Source organism: Schistocerca nitens, chromosome 3 (genome assembly GCF_023898315.1).
Source record: "Schistocerca nitens isolate TAMUIC-IGC-003100 chromosome 3, iqSchNite1.1, whole genome shotgun sequence".
Taxonomy (NCBI): Eukaryota; Metazoa; Arthropoda; class Insecta; order Orthoptera; family Acrididae; genus Schistocerca; species Schistocerca nitens.
Window position 1 is genome coordinate 646877866 of NC_064616.1, and position 19935 is coordinate 646897800.

At 41.5% G+C, this 19935-nt stretch overlaps 1 protein-coding gene across 1 annotated transcript in view; it reads left to right on the forward strand.

Annotated features, from left to right (window-relative positions):
- LOC126248603 (pyruvate dehydrogenase (acetyl-transferring) kinase, mitochondrial) overlaps positions 1–19935 on the forward strand; it is a 369892-nt gene that overhangs the window by 267237 nt on the left and 82720 nt on the right. The window contains exon 2 of the mRNA XM_049949739.1: positions 2768–2975. Within this exon, the coding sequence (XP_049805696.1) occupies positions 2768–2975 (208 nt within the window). The remainder of the gene's footprint in view (positions 1–2767; positions 2976–19935) is intronic.

Genomic DNA, 19935 nt, shown 5'->3' on the forward strand with positions numbered 1-19935 from the left:
CCTCAGAAGTTAAGTCGCATAGTGCTCAGAGCCATTTGAGCCAAAGCTTTCTGGCGTCGAAACTACGTTTTTCTGTTAAGGGCATTTGCATCACTGATGAGTGCTTTTGAAATTCCAGCTCGACCTACAATTCCCTGTTTATGGAGTTCCGATTGTGTTGGTATGTTCTGACAGGGTTTGCGAGTGCGACATTCAGTTTTGTAGTGACTTACAGCTGTCGACCTACTTACTTTTCGTCACAATCCTCTTCAGTGACCGTCCGGCACAGTCCCTCAACACACGCTTTCGTCCGCGTTGTAACTTAGCGAATAATGTTTTTCCCCATTTCCCTGTATGCGACGCAAGTCTTCTATCGGTGCCTCTTGAAACACCAAACATTTTCCCGCGTCCGGCCATCCTGATTTAGGTTTTCCGTGATTTCCCTAAATCGCTCCAGGCAAATGCCGGGATGGTTCCTTTGAAAGGGCACGGCCGACTTCCTTCCCCATCCTTCCCTAACCCTATGAGACCGATAACCTGGCTGTTTGGTCTCTTCCCCCAAACAACCAAACCAACCAACCAAACATTTCGGTTCACTTGGTTGCGTAGTCATCCACCATACGAACACCAACAATTTGCTCACTTCCGAATTCACTTAGCTCCGACATTATGCACTCACAACTACACGGAACACTGTTCTAACCACGACTGGTACTTGCAAGGCTTAGGAGATACCGCGCAGTGGCCGCTCGCGGTCAAATACAACATTGCAACCTGCACTCTTGCTTAACGTCTGCATTTATGTTCGAGCTTGCATTTCTCGCTGTGTTTCCATATTTTTGTCCAACCTCTGTAGGTAATTGTTCGCGTCTAGTGACCTAGATATCGAGGGACGTCGGTCTCTTCCTTCCATTCCTTGAAAAATGGAAAGCTTCTCTCCGAAAATCAGTATCTATTTGGAGAGCATCTTTCATGCAGGACGGAGCTCCCACTCTTCACGTTCAGTACCTGACCTATCGTGGACGCAGGCGAAGAGTCAGTCATCCCAGATTTCTAAATACTGTTAGAGACCATATGAAATTTTCGGTTTTTAAAGATACCGTCTTACTGATTATCTTTCGAAAGGGATGCCGTGTAGAATGAATAGGAGAAATTTGCTGTACGTTTGGCGAATGACAGCGCGATTCCTTTTGGTTTGAACCCTAGCAATGCCAACGCATTTTCCATAATGTAGATTACGAAGGGAGTGGGTGGGTTTGAGAGGGAGGGGTAGGTATTTTATGCACACCCCGACAAAATTTTAAAAAAATGTTGACTTTTATTTACTACATACTTTTTTAAAGAAATAGTGTTGTGTAAGTAGGCTCCTGAATCTAAAAATATTGAATACGACATTCATTGTGATACGTGGCAGCTACTACTAAGGCTTAAGCTTGTGGGTTGAGTTTAACTGAAGAATTTAAAACATTTATGGCACGTAATAAATGACATCATTAAAAACAATAAATATATTTTTAAAATTTTTAAAATAGAAAGGACCTGACTAATTACAATATTTTCAAATGGTGGGTGTAAAGGACCCCCCGCCCCCCTTGTATTGCGAGGGTTAAGCGTTGTTACCACGCACTGCACTGGTCCATGCATTCTGGTATATTGTCAGATTGCTTTCCCATTCCACTGTTATACAGCTTCCCTCAAAACTTAAACGTCAACTCCGCTCATCGAATAAAATTAACAGATAAAGAGAGACACAGGACTGCACCGAGAATCGAAACCTTAACGTCGAGCTTTCTAAGCCAGCTTTCTATCCACCATATTCAATACCGTTACACTGCATTGATTTTAGATACTTGTCTTTTAGGTGATTACAGATTCATTTTTGACGTCCATTTTTAGGGAAACTATGCGCAGGGCAATATTTACTGAGATTTTTGTAGCACTAGTATGCAACGAATCCTGCTGTGATGTCAGTGTGTGCTAGCTTTTCTTCGCCATTTATTTGAAAGCGCTGTAGTGAAGCGTTAAACTTTTTCATTGCCTGTCAACTGTAAGCTTTGTATAAGAGATCATTGTGGCTCGCCGAGGCCAAAGGATGGCGTACGACAAAGATCTTTTTCGTGCATCTGCCATTACGGGCCGTATCGGCGTCAGAAGGTGTCGTATGGCCAAGTTGTGAAGTCTGAATATAGTTTTTTTGGTATCACACAACTCCAAATTATTGTGCAAATGTGAGTGACAAGTCCGTTAGGAATCAGCTTAGCTGTAAGCCTAGCAGTGGGCCAGGAAATGTGACATCATCATAAGAGGATATAACTCATCTGCATGCCAGCAGCAATTCAGTGCATCGCAATATTGTATCACTGATCCTGCCGTCTGCTGACCTGACAGACCGTCTGCTGACCTGACAGACGTCTGGCATCTGCAACACTGTGTACTGTGTACCGTTTTCCTGTGTTGAAATAGGACTGATGGCGATTCAGATTTTCTCTGGCTGCAAGGGACTCGACAATATAGCACGTTCACAACAAACATTATATTCTGATGAGTGTTTCTTCAGTTTTGGGTGCAATGAGACAATCCATCATGCAGTATCATATTGTGTGGTTGCTTCATATTGTGTGGTTGCTTCGTCATATTTCCTTATGCACTGTTCGTTTTAAAAAATAGTTTCTTTTCAAGAAAAGTAGAACTGTACAAAATAAACGCGACTACTATACAGATAAGTAGGATAAATTTAGTAACAGTCAAATTATATTGTTAAATAATTTCGTCTATTTTGTGCTTACAGGACTGAGTGCTTGCCAAGAGAAAAGCTTTATCTTTTTGAGGAAGGAACTGCCAGTGAGGCTAGCAAATATAATGAAGGAAATTCACCTTCTGCCTGACAAATTGCTGAAGACGCCTTCAGTTAATCTCGTAAATAACTGGTACCTGATGAGCTTCGAGGAAATTTTGCATTTTGAAAAAGCCGACGTGAGTCCTGCAGTGCTAGAAAGGTGAGATCAATCACATACTTTCTTTTCATTGCTGTTCTGTATTAAAACTTCGTGCCTGCGCTCCATGTTCCACTTAAATACCTTAGTCTATCCGCTCCCTGTTTCACCATTTCCAACATGATGCAGTTTTTTTTAATGAATTTTGACGTACAGTAAGGTTTATACTAAAGACACCTATATTTCAGAGAAATTTGTAAGGACTTAGCAGATAACGTACTGTCAGTTTCCCTGCTGGCAAGTGATTGTCTTTCATTATGATATTAAGGAACAACAACAACAACAACAACAACAACTACTACTACTACTACTACTATATCCATCTATCAAGATTTTCTGTAGCGACCCTAGATCACTTCAAGTGAATTGTATAATGAGTCTGTTTTAGTTTTTCCCAGTTACAAACTGCTCAAAAAAATCTTTTGCACGTCCTTCGTAACGTACATAATGTATGTTTTTTGACTGCAGACCCCTACGTATGGACAACTGTGTAATGGAGGTAAAAAGAAATCTGACGTTCTCAGTGCAATTCAATTCAGATGAGCTCGTTCTGTGTCCAGTCGTGAAACATACACTGTTACCCAGTCATCATCCCTGGAAGAATCATTTCACACGTACATGTTGCACGTATTGCTAATTTACGGCAAGGAGGGTTATCAGCAACAGAAGTTGCCCGCCGAATTGGCGTATAACGCAGCGACGTCAGTCGAACATTCACCCGCTATCGAGGGATGAAAAATATTGATGATCGGCGACGTAATGGTCGCCTGCGGTCAGAAACAGCAGCTGATGGCTACCTACAAACTGTAGCTCGTAGATAACCCGAGGAGAACGCAACAGAACAGCGCACTACCTTTTAAGAGGCAACTGGGTCGACTGTCGACGCAGACAGTTGTTGGGGTTGGGTTGTTCTGGGGGAAGTGACCAAACAGCGAGGTCATCGGTCTCATCGTGTTAGGGAAGGATGGGGAAGGAAGTCGGCCGTGCCCTTTCAAAGGAACCACCCCGGCATTTGCCTGGAGCGATTTAGGGAAATCACGGAAAACCTAAATCAGGATGGCCGGACGGGGGGTTGAACCGTCGTCCTCCCGAATGCGAGTCCAGTGTGCTAACCACTGACGCAGGCAGTACACAACCGCGTCCACACGATACAGTCGTGTTGTCAACGCTGTCCGGCACGACTCCAAATACGTCTTCGGCCTGGCATATCACTGACTGGAGTAGAATTGTATACGATGAAACGAGCGTTGATGACCAGCTAAGAGGTGTCTGGAGACAACACGGAGCAGCGGTGGGATAACAACACGACTGTCGCTCGCCATACGGCCCAACAACCAGGAGTGACCGTCTGACGTGCAATTTCTTTTCATAGCAGGAGCCCTTTGATTGTCATCAGCGGCGCCCTTACACCATAGCGGTTGTTGTTCTTGTGGTCTTCAGTCCTGAGACTGGTTTGATGCAGCTCTCCATGTTACTCTATCCTGTGCAAGCTTCTTCATCTCCCAGTACCTACTGCAACCTACATCCTTCTGAATCTGCTTAGTGTATTGATCTCTTGGTCTCCCTCTACGATTTTTTCCCTCCACGCTACCCTCCAATGCTAAATTTGTGATCCCTTGATGCCTTAAAACATGTCCTACCAACCGATCCCTTCTTCTAGTCAAGTTGTGCCACAAACTTCTCTTCTCCCCAATCCTATTCAATACCTCCTCATTAGTTACGTGATCTACCCACCTTATCTTCAGCATTCTTCTGTAGCACCACATTTCGAAAGCTTCTATTCTCTTCTTGTCTAAACTGGTTATCGTCCACGTTTCACTTCCATACATGGCTACACTCCATACAAATATTTTTAGAAACGACTTCCTGACACTTAAATCTATACTCGATGTTAACAAATTTCTCTTCTTCAGAAACGATTTCCTTGCCATTGCCAGTCTACATTTTATATCCTCTCTACTTCGACCATCATCAGTTATTTTACTCCCTAAATAGCAAAACTCCTTTACTACTTTAAGTGTCTCATTTCCTAATCTAATCCCCTCAGCATCACCCGATTTAATTTGACTACATTCCATTATTCTCGTTTTGCTTTTGTTGATATTCATCTTATATCCTCCTTTCAAGACACTGTCCATTCCGTTCAACTGCTCTTCCAAGTCCTTTGCTGTCTCTGACAGAATTACAATGTCATCGGCGAACCTCAAAGTTTTTACTTCTTCTCCATGAATTTTAATACCTACTCCGAATTTTTCTTTTGTTTCCTTTACTGCTTGCTCAATATACAGATTGAATAACATCGGGGAGAGGCTACAACCCTGTCTCACTCCTTTCCCAACCACTGCTTCCCTTTCATGCCCCTCGACTCTTATAACTGCCATCTGGTTTCTGTACAAATTGTAAATAGCCTTTCGCTCCCTGTATTTTACCCCTGCCACCTTCAGAATTTGAAAGAGAGTATTCCAGTTAACGTTGTCAAAAGCTTTCTGTAAGTTTACAAATGCTAGAAATGTAGGTTTGCCTTTTCTTAATCTTTCTTCTAAGATAAGTCGTAAGGTTAGTATTGCCTCTCGTGTTCCAACATTTCTACGGAATCCAAACTGATCTTCCCCGAGGTCCGCTTCTACCAGTTTTTCCATTCGTCTGTAAAGAATTCGCGTTAGTATTTTGCAGCTGTGACTTATTAAACTGATAGTTCGGTAATTTTCACATCTGTCAACACCTGCCTTCTTTGGGATTGGAATTATTATATTCTTCTTGAAGTCTGTGGGTATTTCGCCTGTCTCATACATCTTGCTCACCAGATGGTAGAGTTTTGTCATGACTGGCTCTCCCAAGGCCATCAGTAGTTCTAATGGAATGTTGTCTACTCCCGGGGCCTTGTTTCGACTCAGGTCTTTCAGTGCTCTGTCAAACTCTTCACGCAGTATCTTATCTCCCATTTCATCTTCATCTACATCCTCTTCCATTTCCATAATATTGTCCTCAAGTACATCACCCTTGTATAAACCCTCTATATACTCCTTCCACCTTTCTGCCTTCCCTTCTTTGCTTAGAACTGGGTTGCCATCTGAGCTCTTGATATTCATACAAGTGGTTCTCTTCTCTCCAAAGGTCTCTTTAATTTTCCTGTAGGCAGTATCTATCTTACCCCTAGTGAGACAAGCCTCTACATCCTTACATTTGTCCTCTAGCCATCCCTGCTTAGCCATTTTGCACTTTCTGTCGATCTCATTTTTGAGACGTTTGTATTCCCTTTTGCCTGCTTCATTTACTGCATTTTTGTATTTTCTCCTTTCATCAATTAAATTCAATATTTCTTCTGTTACCCAAGGATTTCTATTAGCCCTCGTCTTTTTACCTACTTGATCCTCTGCTGCCTTCACTACTTCATCCCTCAGAGTTACCCATTCTTCTTCTACTGTATTTCTTTCCCCCATTCCTGTCAATTGTTCCCTTATGCTCTCCCTGAAACTCAGTACAACCTCTGGTTCTTTCAGTTTATCCAGGTCCCATCTCCTTAACTTCCCACCTTTTTGCAGTTTCTTCAGTTTCAATCTGCAGTTCATAACCAATAGATTGTGGTCAGAATCCACATCTGCCCCTGGAAATGTCTTACAATTTAAAACCTGGTTCCTAAATCTCTGTCTTACCATTATATAATCTATCTGATACCTATTAGTATCTCCAGGATTCTTCCAGGTATACAACCTTCTTTTATGATTCTTGAACCAAGTGTTAGCTATGATTAAGTTATGCTCTGTGCAAAATTCTACAAGGCGGCTGCCTCTTTCATTTCTTCCCCCCAATCCATATTCACCTACTAAGTTTCCTTCTCTCCCTTTTCCTACTGACGAATTCCAGTCACCCATAACTATTAAATTTTCGTCTCTCTTCACTACCTGAATAATTTCTTTTATCTCGTCATACATTTCATCAATTTCTTCATCATCTGCAGAGCTAGTTGGCATATAAACTTGTACTACTGTAGTAGGCATGGGCTTTGTGTCTATCTTGGCCACAATAATGCGTTCACTATGCTGTTTGTAGTAGCTAACCCGCACTCCTATTTTTTTATTCATTATTAAACCTACTCCTGCATTACCTCTATTTGATTTTGTATTTATAACCCTGTAATCACCTGACCAAAAGTCTTGTTCCTCCTGCCACCGAACTTCACTAATTCCCACTATATCTAACTTTAACCTATCCATTTCCCTTTTTAAATTTTCTAACCTACCTGCCCGATTAAGGGATCTGACATTCCACGCTCCGATCCGTAGAATGCCAGTTTTCTTTCTCCTGATAACGACGTCCTCTTGAGTAGTCCCCGCCCGGAGATCCGAATGGGGGACTATTTTACCTCCGGAATATTTTACCCAAGAGGACGCCATCATCATTTAATCATACAGTAAAGCTGCATGTCCTCGGGAAAAATTACGGCTGTAGTTTCCCCTTGCTTTCAGCCGTTCGCAGTACCAGCACAGCAAGGCCGTTTTGGTTAATGTTACAAGGCCAGATCAGTCAATCATCCAGACTGTTGCCCCTGCAACTACTGAAAAGGCTGCTGCCCCTCTTCAGGAACCACATGTTTGTCTGGCCTCTCAACAGATACCCCTCCGTTGTGGTTGCACCTACGGTACGGCCATCTGTATCGCTGAGGCACGCAAGCCTCCCCACCAACGGCAAGGTCCATGGTTCATGGGGGAAGACCATAGCGGTATCTCGACGATATTCTTGTCTGCCCCAGTAGCTGAATGGTGCCGGCACGGTAGCTCAGCATGTTCGGTCAGAGGACTGTGTGCTCTCTGTAATAAAAAATCTGAGTCAAGGAATCAACTTCAACGGATGTCTTGTGACGTCCGCCCAGACCAAACGCAACGAACTATTTCGGAAAAAAAGAAGTGAGCCTGACGGACTGCCGTCCTAAGGGGCCCGGGTTCGATTCCCGGCTGGGTCGGGGATTTTCTCCGCTCAGGGACTGGGTGTTGTGCTGTGTTCATCATCATTTCATCCCCATCCGGCGCGCAGGTCGCCCAATGTGACGTCGAATGTAAGACCTGCACCAAGGCGGCCGAACATACCCCGTAAGGGGCCTCCTGGCCAATGACACCAAACGCTCAATTCCATTTTTTACGCCCAGTTTTGTTGTCCTTCGTGGCAAACCATCATGGGCTTACATTTATACGGCAAGAGTTTCTACTACTTGTCTTAATGGCTGCCAAACCCACCCTACCTTGGCCAGCAAGGTTGGCGGATATCTACCCCACTGAGAACGTTTGGAGAAATGCGGGCAGGGCCCATCAACCATATGGGACAAAATTTGTACGATATCCCTCAGGAGGATATCCAACTACTCTATCAAACAATACCAAATCGAATAACTGCCTGCACAAGAGCCAGAAGTGGACCAACGCGTTATTGATTTTCTCAGTTTGTGAAGCTCTTTCTCTTGAATAAATCATCCAATTTTTCTGAAATGTTTCACAATTGTTTGGCTGTAAATGTACGTTACATTTACCGATTTCCGTCCCATTCGTATAACTCCTTCGTGTTTTTTAAAGAATGTGTGTGTAATTTAATAAGGCGTATTTCATTCCAAAGTCACCTTAAATCGATTCCGGTGATACGTAACTGGAGCAAAACTTTTATTGAGCAGTTTAGATCAAGCAATACATTGTTTTCGTTAGTATCTTCAACAAATGTGGGTTTTGCTTCCTCAGAAATTAGAGTCGCAAGTCTATGTTCACTTATAGTGTGCTTCATTATTTGCTTAGCAGTTAGCAGCTACTTTAGGACTGGGAACATTTTAAGACCAGTTCGTCAGTACTGGTTCGGTAGTTCTGGATTATTGTCGGTTCAAGAAGTAGACATAAAGTTCTGCACTTGTTAAATTTATACAGCTTTGATCTGTAGCGAGTATGTGATAACCTGTACAGTACTTTATAACAGAATGAACATTATTCTCACAACTTTAAACCTCAATATACAATTAAGAAGATTATGACAGCATACAACACATAAAATACATGTATTTTGTGAAGTTATCGTAATGCTCACTCAATTACTAATTTTATAACCCCTATTGGCAGTTGGAATTTGCAAGATTCTATGAACTGTAAGGACATTGCAAATTTTTAGGACAAATGTAAGAATTAGATTAAATATACCGTTCATGTTAAGTGTACAAAACTTTCATATTATACATAATCTAAAATATCGTGTGCTATAAATACTACATCAACTGTGTTGGAGATAGCACACTAGACTATTTGGAAATAGTTACAAGCTATTTCGTGTGAGTGATTGTAGGGCCATTACTTCGATTCAGGGTTCTAACTTTAGTTAGATATACACTTCCACAATAAAGATATTAAACTATGTTAAGTTTTTAAGACGGTTTCATAAGACGATGTTTCAAATTTTGACTGAAATGATATTTGAAAAAGCCAAAAGAAAAAAAAAAAAACTAAAGCGCACATACATTTCGTAGCAGAATGAGACATATAAGGAAATCGTAATGAAGATTTTAGAGAATTCGATACTGAACCGAAAGTAACTGAAAGCTGACATTGCAAATAAAAAAGAAAAGTCTCACTGACACGAGTGAACCGCAGCTGACAGCAAATTTGCTAATAAAAGTTTAAAGATAGACTTTAAAAACAATTAAAAATAGACATTTTAGAATACATATGCCAAAGTATAATTTTGGGCAGAAAAATGTCAAATAGTAGAATCATCAATAATGTCAACCTTAAAAGAAATAGAAAACTTCTGGAAGGAACATTAAAATAAAGTTAATTATCGATTATAACAATAAAATATTAACTTAAAGTATGGGAAACGGTAGGTTAGACAACAGTAGACACTCTTATTCATATCCATACATTTTGAGAAAAGGAGAGGAAACTTAGAAATAATTACCTTAAGCCATCGAAAAAACACCCATCACCCTAATTTCTAAAAATATTATACTGTGCGTGACATTATATTAGACTACTCGCCGGAAAAATTTTACTGCTGTAATTAACTTATACCGGTTGTAGATTTCAGAAATGCATAATATGTATAAACTTTACAATTTTCATGACTTCCATACTTTTTTTCAAAAATCCGGGACTTCTTTATCAATACCCTTTGATCAGCCATTTGTATAACGGAGGTAAAAGAAACCTGCATTCTCAGGCTCCAGGCTTTGAGATTCCAACATGCTATTGACTGCACTGTCCAGGAATGTGTGTAACATTAGTATCATGATATGTCTATAGTTATTGAGAACATAAAACACCAAGGCCACTTTGTTTTGTGACCAAACCATTAGAAAAATGTAGTAGATGATGAAAGACAATCATCCAGGCTAACATTGTTGAATTTCAATATAATGTTATCCAGGTACTTCCATATACTTTGAATGAATGGGAATATTTTGTACGCAGAATAACGTATCATTATATGTCCCAATTAAACGCTGTATAAACAGAATTAGCATTTAGACTTAAATGTTAACCTATTCTCAAGAAAATTATACTTATGCATATTTTTGTCAAAAAGACGAGCTCGCGCCCGTACACACACACACACACACACACACACACACACACACACACACACACACACACACGAAATAAAAACAAATGTAATATATTATTAATATGTTGAACCCATCAGGTGCTTTCCTCTTAAAATGTTGGTAGTCTTCATGCTTTTGCAGAAGATTCAATGTAACTGAGACTGTGAAAGATTATTATGTATGCATATAGCCTTTGTTTTCATTTGCAGCTGCTTGCAAATGCTTTTCTCTACCACTTAACACGTAAGTTAAAAATCGTCACAGTCTGTAGATTACTTTTCATTGTTATGATATTCTCTTTCACAGACACCTTCTGTTGTTACTTTCTTACAACTTCTACAGTGTACCCTATTGGAAACTGATGTAATATCCTTAACATAACTACTAATTTCAGTAAAATAAATATGCATTTAAATTTTTTAGTAATAGTTATTAATATAGTGTACTATTGCCTGCCATAGGATTTTTCTCATTTGTATATATTTCTTCTTCCTGTCAACAGCTTTTTCATTCCTTTTGTATCATATATAGTTTTCTTGATACTATGTTTTTAGTAAATATAGCGACTTGATTAGAGAAACTGATTTAAAGGTTAGCTAGAAAATTAATCTGATGTATATATAGTTCAGAGTATCGTTCAGCACATAATAATGGTGACACCTAATTAGCATTTTCGAACTTAAGGTAGTTCTTCTACTTTTATAAATGTTTTCCACAACAATATGATTTACCGAGCTTAATTTTGCCGTGTGTTCTAAAATATCATTTCTGGCGGGAATGAACTCTTTATTGCATAATTTTGCTCTGTCTCAATCATATGTAGCCTAAATACGACTTAATAGATTGAAAAAATGCCTCATAAATTACGTAAAATACATTGGAACTTTCATAATTTTGTTGTAACTATTGAGTAATAAATGCTTTTGCCATGGTATGATCGAAGAAATTAAGAACATAATTCCTATTCTGTTCTTTCCTCCTTGAATGGTAACGTATTTAACTGATACCAAAATGTTTATATTAAGTGTTCCTTTTGCAGAAGGCTGTTGAAAATCCATATTTTGTCATAATTTAAGTTAATTTACTTCAGTTATTCCAGCATAGTTACTGAACATAAAGTGTTCCCGTTAACGTCCTTAAATGACGTCATTTTCACTTTTAGCTGTAAGTCTATTATTGCACTATTGCAGTTTCACCTTTTGTGTCATTTTCAAGCATAAGAATTGCAATCATATTATGGCATAGAAGTAGCTTTAAAACAACTTACTTCTAGGGCGGTGTCAGTCTATCGCACGTCATTATAAATGAATGAATTGTTAGAGGAATTGACAAATTAGTGACTGGAATCAAGGGAGTTGTGACAGTCGGACGTGAAAGCGGTAACTGTTCTATTAAGCCAGCCGAATGGTTCCCGCCTAGTAAGTTAAGGTCCTGAAAATCGAAACGACGGTAGCAAATTGTTGGAGAAGGCTTGCAAAGATAGTGGAAATTGCACTGTTGTCACAAAATGATCGGGAAAAAATGTAATGGCCTGCTTGGTGTATGTGGAGTTAGAGCCGTTGCCACAAAGTGACAGCACATACAGTGAGAATATGCATTCAGGTAATAATATTGAATTTTAGTATCTTGACGAAGATGCTTTGACTGCAGATATCCGAAACCGATAGAGGCCGCAGAGGCTTAAAGCAGGAATGGCAGACAGGGCGCGTGCCCTGGGCGATGCTTCCAGGGGAGCGCAATTTTATGACGGACGAAAGCAACGAGTAGGGATGAAAGAAAAGAGGAAATGGCAGGGCGGAGGAAGAGGAGAGGAATCACGACGAAATTACAGTTGAACTTCCTTGAGCAGTTCAAGAAGACTCATCTTCTCCTGGTACGGGGACGCATGTTTCTCGATTTCAGTTAGTACGCTGAGCCACCCTCGTTATCTACATTTACACTCTGCAAATCACTGTGAAGTACATGGCAAAAGTACGTCTCTCTGTACCTTTTTATTAGGACCTCTTCCCGAGCGATTCGGGTATAAAGCGCAGGAAGTGTGATAACTTAAATGTCTGTTTGAGCACCGTAATTAGTGTGACTTTGTTGTCACAGCCCCTACAGGATCGATACGTAAGGGATTGTAGCATATTCCTAGGCACAAAATTTAATTTTTTTGTGTTTAAAATTTTTCAATAGAGGTCCACGGAATGGTTGGGGTCTATAGCACGTGAGCCAATACAATAAAAGTGAAAAGAGTGATTTTGCTTTTGTTGTTTAGTTAGTTGAGGCTTTGCATTGACCGGCAATGAAACAATGAAAGAGGAATTGCATTATTATTTCAAGCAATGCGTCTTTGGATTGTGTATTGTTCCATGTTTGGGATTGTATCACACAAAAAAGATAGTTACTGAAATGTTTTACTTTACTCCATTGTAAAGTCGTGTCGCTTTCCGTAAACGAAGAGATAGTCTAAGTGGCGATGAGGATTATACTTAAATAACAAATGGGGGATACCAACCACGGGGGTGGAGGGAGGGGGGGGGGGGGGAAGGGAGGGAAATCGAAGGTTGCCCTGGATGGCAGCTAGCCTAGTTAAGTTGCTGGCGGTTCGATGAAAGTCTGATTTGCTCGGTATCGTTTCTCTTCAAATGTGTGGTGCAGAATATGAGCCTTTCACAATAGCTCACAAAGGTCATGACGAGGACTTGAAAACAGGCCTTCACTTCGTTGCAGGAGATGGTTTTCGCTGCTAAAGTGGCCTTGTCATTTCAGTGTTCCGGAACATCCAAGTCGTGAGGAAACAAATGAACTTAATGTTCAAAGAACGATAAAAAGTAAACAAAACTGACGAATTGGTCGTTCATAAAAAATCAAAAAGTTGTCGTAATAAGAAAGATGTATTTCAAGAAAGGGAAGGAAGGTTAGGGTTTAACGTCCCGTCGGGAATAGAGCGAAAGCTCAGATTGGACAAGAATGTGTGTGTGGAAATCTTAGGTGTCCTTTTCAGAAAAGCCGCCCTGGCACTCACTCCAGTTTACGGAAGGTATGGAAAACAAACTCTGGACAGGTTGGCGGTGTTTTGAACCCAGTTTGTCCCAAATGTGAGACCAGTACCTTAACTGCTAGCCCATTTACTTTTGCCTCCTTGACATTGTAGCTTTGACGTCCCCCGTTTTAGATAACCTTTTCTGCTCGGTCACTCTGAAAATGTTATCCAGTGACAAGAAAAGAAGAAGAAGAAGAAGAAGAAGAAGAAGAAGAAGAAGGAAAAAAAACCTGTGAGAAGTGTCCCTCATAATTTCTGCCTTTTAATGCCGACATTGATCTGCTGCAGAATCCTGAAAGTGTCTGCGTTCCACATGCTATCCCGAAAGGGTTACCAAGTCATCTCAAACGTTACTATCATTCTTCTCATGTGCTTTATAATCCACTGCTCAAGGTGAAAAAATGATATTTTTAATTGGAAAATATCCATCAGTAGCACATTGCCGTATACAGACTTGGTGGACATCTATTCGGATTTGCGAGTGAACTGATGATGGAGGCGGTTGTCGATTCGGCAACAAAGTGATAACTTCTGATGTGCCACACGAAACGTGATAGGAGTACTGACGTTCAAGCTTTATATCAGCCACCCAGTAGATTACATTGTTAGCAAAAACAAATAACGTCTGGTGTATGAAGAAAGAGATACCGGAAGAAATTGATTTTGTATCTATAATTGTCGTGACACTGGCAATTTACTCCAAATGTAGATGATCAATTAAATTATCTACATCTATACTCCCCAAGCTATTTGAGCGATCCCTTCCTTGTTTCGTTAGTAAATGGCTCGTGAGAATGAGTGGTTTGGTCTCTGATTTCTGATTTTCTCGTTGTGGCCATTTCGCGAGACGTACTTGGAAGTAATATGTTTCCCGACTCTTCCTGGAACGTAAGTCCTCGGAATTTTTACAATAAAACTCTCAGTGATGCACAACTCCTCTTTTGTAGCGCTTCCTGTAACCTGGTAAAGATCCCAGATTGATGTGCAGTACTCAAGAATCGAGCGGAGAAATATTTTCTAAGCCAATCCTTTGGTGGAGAATTATACTATTGGTGAAAAGTTTTCGATCACCCATGATAAAAGCTATATACTTTATTTCAGTGTATAAACACATCGTACAAACTAGTAGATCAACGCAATAAATATTTTCTCTCTCCATCATTAAGTATGGCTTTGATTTTAAAAGTTACACTCTTTGCCCTCAGAACAGCTGCACAAGCTCTTGGCATTCTGTGAGATAAGATTTAGTAGTGTGTTTTTGTCCTTCGTTCCAACATGTCCCTAAATTATTCCATAGACCTTAAACATTACATGACCTTAGTTTTGTGACCCTCCAGTCGAGTTCATCCTATAAGAGTTCAATGGGATTTAAGTGAGTTGACTGGCTTGGCCAAATCCTATTCTTGAGTTCCCCACACTTACCTCTTCTATTGACGTACCCTCTGCACAGTTTAGAGGCGTGTTTGGAATCACTGTCCTGCTGCAGAACAAGCCCACGACCAGCAAGTCTCATGGCAGATGGAACAGCATTGTTGATAATTATGCCGTGATATCTTTCCTTTTTTAATCTTCCATTAATCCACACCAGATAACCGACCTACAAAACATCGCCACACCATATGCGACCCTCCACCATCTTCACCATTGGCGTCACACACTGCCTCTTCATACGTTCCCCACGAAGTCAACGAAAAAACACACGACTATGACCGAGCGAGGTGGCGCAGCGGTTAGACACTGGACTCGCATTCGGAAGGATGACGGTTCAATCCCGCGTCCGGCCATCCTGATTTAGGTTTTCCGGGATTTCCCTAAATCACTCCAGGCAAATGCCCGGATGGTTCCTCTCAAAGGGCACGGCCGACTTCCTTCCCCATCCTTCCCTAATCCGATGAGACCGATGACCAAGCTGTCTGGTCTTCCCCAAACCAACCAACCAACACACGACTATGGCTTCCATATACTTCACACTTAGATTGTTCCATGTACGAGGCGTGTTTTTTTTTTAGTAAGTACCGTTTTGAAATTAAAAAAAGACGTGCTAAGATATCTCAATAATTTTATAATTTTATTTTTACATGAAAGCCTGTACCTTAATCTACTTTTCTACATAATTTCCGTCAATACTGAGGCACTTGTCAGAACGTTGTACCAGTTTTTGAATACCCTCCTCATAGAAGTCTGCCGCCTGACTTGTTAACCACTGCATCACCATTGTTTTGACATAGTCTTGAAGACGCTGACCGCCCAGGTGTTTCTTCAAGTGCAGGAACCGATGGTAGTCACTTGGCGCAAGATCGGGGTGGTACGGAGGATGATCTAGTGTGTCCCATCGAAATGATGTGATGAGATCTTTGGACTGATTCGCCACATGCGGACGGGCTTTGTCTTGCATCAAAACGATGCCCTTGCTCAACTTTCATGGACTGTTGCTTTGATTCTGGTGTGACGTAGGCCACACATGTTTCATCGCCCGTAACAATTCGGCTTAAGAAATCATCACCGTCGTTGTGGTACTGCTCAAGGAAAGTCAATGCACTGTCTAAACGTTTGGTTTTGTGCACATCCGTCAACATTTTCGGTACCCAACGTGCGCACAATTTTCGGTAATTCAAGTGCTCGGTCACAATGCCATACAAAACACTGCGAGAAACATTAGGAAAGTGACGGCCTGAGTGGCCGTGCGGTTCTAGGCGCTACAGTCTGGAGCCGAACGACCGCTACGGTCGCAGGTTCGAATCCTGCCTCGGGCATGGATGTGTGGGATGTCCTTAGGTTAGTTAGGCTTAATTAGTTCTAAGTTCTAGGCGACTGATGACCTCAGAAGTTAAGTCGCATAGTGCTCAGAGCCATTTGAACCATTAGGAAAGTCATCCCGCAAGGAGGAAATCGTAAAGCGTCTGTTTTTTCTCACCGTATTGTCCACTGCCTCCACCAAACTTTCATTAACGACCGAAGGACGCCCACTCCGTTGTTCATCATGCACATTTGTGCGGCCACCTTTAAATGCTCTCATCCACTTTCTTACCATTCCATCACTCATAATGTTTTCTCCGTAAACTGCATAGATCTCTCGATGAATATCGATCGCTTTCAGGCCTTTAGCTCTAAGAAATCTTATAACAGCCCGTACTTCACAGTCGGCGGGACTCACGATTATCGGACGCATCTTAAACGCTCAGTACACAACGTAAACAAGGAAGAATCAGACTGTAATGGCGTCAGTGCGTAGATTAAGGTACAGGCTTTCATGTAAAAATAAAATTATTGAGATATCTTAGCACTTCTTTTTTTAATTTCAAAATGGCACTTACTTAAAAACACGCCTCGTATAACACCTTGGACCATTGCTGCACGCTCCAGTTTTTATGTTGGTGTGCCCACTGCAATCTTTTCACCTTATTTGATTTGCGTAATGAAGGATTTTGGCAGCTATGCACCCGTTTAAACCTTGGCCACAGAGACGGCGTTGTACTGTTGAGCCAGAGACTGGAGCTTGTTTCGTATTATTTCCTGCCTCGCGAATTTCAGGTGCAGTATGAGCCCTCTTATGTTTGCGCTGTACACATATAAACTGATCTTCCCCGTATGAGGATACGCGGGGTCTTCCAGATCGCGAAACGCTTGCATTGGCACCAGTTTTCTTGAACCACTGCAATGCTTTTGCGTATAAACAAGGAAGAATCAGACTGTAATGGTGTCAGTGCGTAGATTAAGGTACAGGCTTTCATGTAAAAATACCTGCTTAATATGGTGTGGACCTGATCAGATGTACAAACACACTGCTAGATGCACACAGTGTGCAGTAAACTAATGTTACACAGAGAGCCCAAGGAATGAGGCATATTCGAATGGAAAAGTCTTAGGTAAAAGGTACGGTACCGCTTTTCATGACCTTCTGTTCTCTTCTTGTTGAAACTATTTATCGTCCATATTTCATATCCATACATGGCTACATTTCATATAAATACTTTCAGAAAAGACTACCTGGCTCTTAAATCTATATTCGATGTTAACAAAGCTCTCTTTTCTGGCTATTTCTAGTCTACATTTTATATCCTCTCTACTTCGACCATCATCAGTTATTTTGCTGCCCAAATAGCAAAACTCATCTACTACTCATCACCTGATGTAATTCGACTATATTCCGTCATCCACGTTTTGCTTTTCCGTTACGTCTGAGGCGCCTTGTCACTAATCGCGCGGCTTCTCCCCGTCGGAGGTTCCTGTCCTCCCTCGGCCATGGGTGTGTGTGTTGTCCCTAGCGTAAGTTAGTTTAAGTTCGATTAAGTAGTGCGTACGCCTAGGGACCGATGACCTCAGAAGTATGGTCCCATAGCCCTTACCACAAATTTCCAAATTTGTTTTGCTTTTGTTGATGCACATCTTCTAACTTCCTTTCAAGACCCTGTCCATTCCATTCAATGGCTCTTCCAAATCCTTTGTTGTCTCTGAGAGATTACAGTGTCATAGGCAAACTTCAAAGTTTTTATTTTTTGCCAGCCGGTGTGGCCGAGCGGTTCTAGAAGTCTGGAACCGCGCGACCGCTACGGCCGCAGGTTCGAATCCTGCCTCGGTCATGGATGTGTGTGATGTCTTTAAGTTAGTTAGGTTTAAGTAGTTCTAAGTTCTAGGGGACTGATGACCTCAGATGTTAAGTCCCATAGTGCTCAGAGCCATTTGAACCGTTTTTTTATTTCTTCCCCCTGGACTTTAATTCCTACTCCAAATTTTTCTTTGGCTTCCTTTACTGCGTGCATGTACAGATCGAATAACATAGGCGATAAGCTACAAACCTGTCTCGCTTCCTTCTCAACCACTGCTTCCCTTGCATGCCCCTCGAGTCTTACGACTACCACCTTGTTTCTGTACAAGTTGTAAACAGCCATTCGCTCCCTGTAGTTTGCCCCCCCCCCCCCCCCCCCCCCCCCGCTATCTTCAGAATATCAGTGAGAGTATTCCAGTCAACATTGTCAAAAGCTTGTAGAAATTTGCCTTTACTTAACCTATCTCCTAAAAGAAGCCGTAGGGTTAATATTACCTCGCGTGTTCCTAGATTTCTCCAGAATCCAAACTGAAAGAATTCGTGTTAATATTTTGCAACCACGACTTATTAAACTGAGAGTTAGGTAATATTCACACCTGTCACCACCTGCTTTCTTTGGAACTGGAATTATTATATTCTTCATGAAATCTGAGGGTATTTCGCCTGTCTCATATATCTGGCAAACCAGATTGAAGAGTTTTGTCGTGGTTCTCTCTCCCAGGGCTATCAGTAGTTCTAACGGAATGTCGTCTACTCCCGGGGCCTTGTTGCGACTTCTCTCGATCAGTGCTCTGCCAAATTCTTCTCACAATATCGTCTCTCCCGTCTCAACCTCCTCCTCTTCCATTTCTATAACACTGTCCACAAGTACATCTCCCTTGTATAGACCATCTATATACTCCTTCCACCTTTCAGTTTTCCCTTCTTTGCTTAGGAATGGTTTTCCGTATAAACTGTAAACAGTGACGGCTCTATAATACTCCCTGGGAGCGGTCTCGTAACTACCTTTTCATCTGTCGATTTTGTTCCTTTAAGAACGACGTGCTCTTCATCTCTATTCCGCAAGCCAGTTACGGTGTGCTGCGGGGGGTAGTTTGTATGCCAGTTATACTTCCCTCTGTCCTTCATCAAGCTGCGAATGGTTCGCTGTTAAGCCTTTGCCTGGGCTCGAATGTTACAGGGTATATCGCCTGTCTCATACATCTGGCAAACCAGATTGAAGAGTTTTGTCGAGATTCTCTCTCCCAAGGCTATCAGTAGTTCTAACGGGAATGACCTGTGCTTTTTTCCAATTATCAGGAAAACTTTGCTCCTCCAGAGACGACCGGTGCGCTCCTACCAGAAGAGAGGCACGTTCTTTCACCTATTCTACGTAGTAGACAACAAAGCGTCTTCCTGTCTCTATACACGCAATACGTTACATCTGTTTACCTTGGAGATCAGTTACCACTTCCCGCACCAAGCGTCGATCACTGCTGTTCTTCCTGCATTTCGCTACAATTTTCTAGCGCTACAACTTCTCCGTATACAACAGCATTGTCCGCAAAAAGCGTCATGGAATTTCCGACGTTGTCTACTACGGAAAAGTAATCGCCCTATAACAGTCCCTTGGGGTACATCTGAAACTTCTCTCCACTGAGAATGAAATGCTGCGTTCTATTTGCGAGAAACTCTTCAGTCACGCAGTTGGTCTGATATCCCGTACGCTCGTATTTTATTTGGTGGCAGTGCGAAACGCCTTATAGATGTCAAGGAACACGGCATCTACAGGGCGCCTGTATCTACTGCTTTCTGGCTCTCGTGGACCAACAGAGCGCGC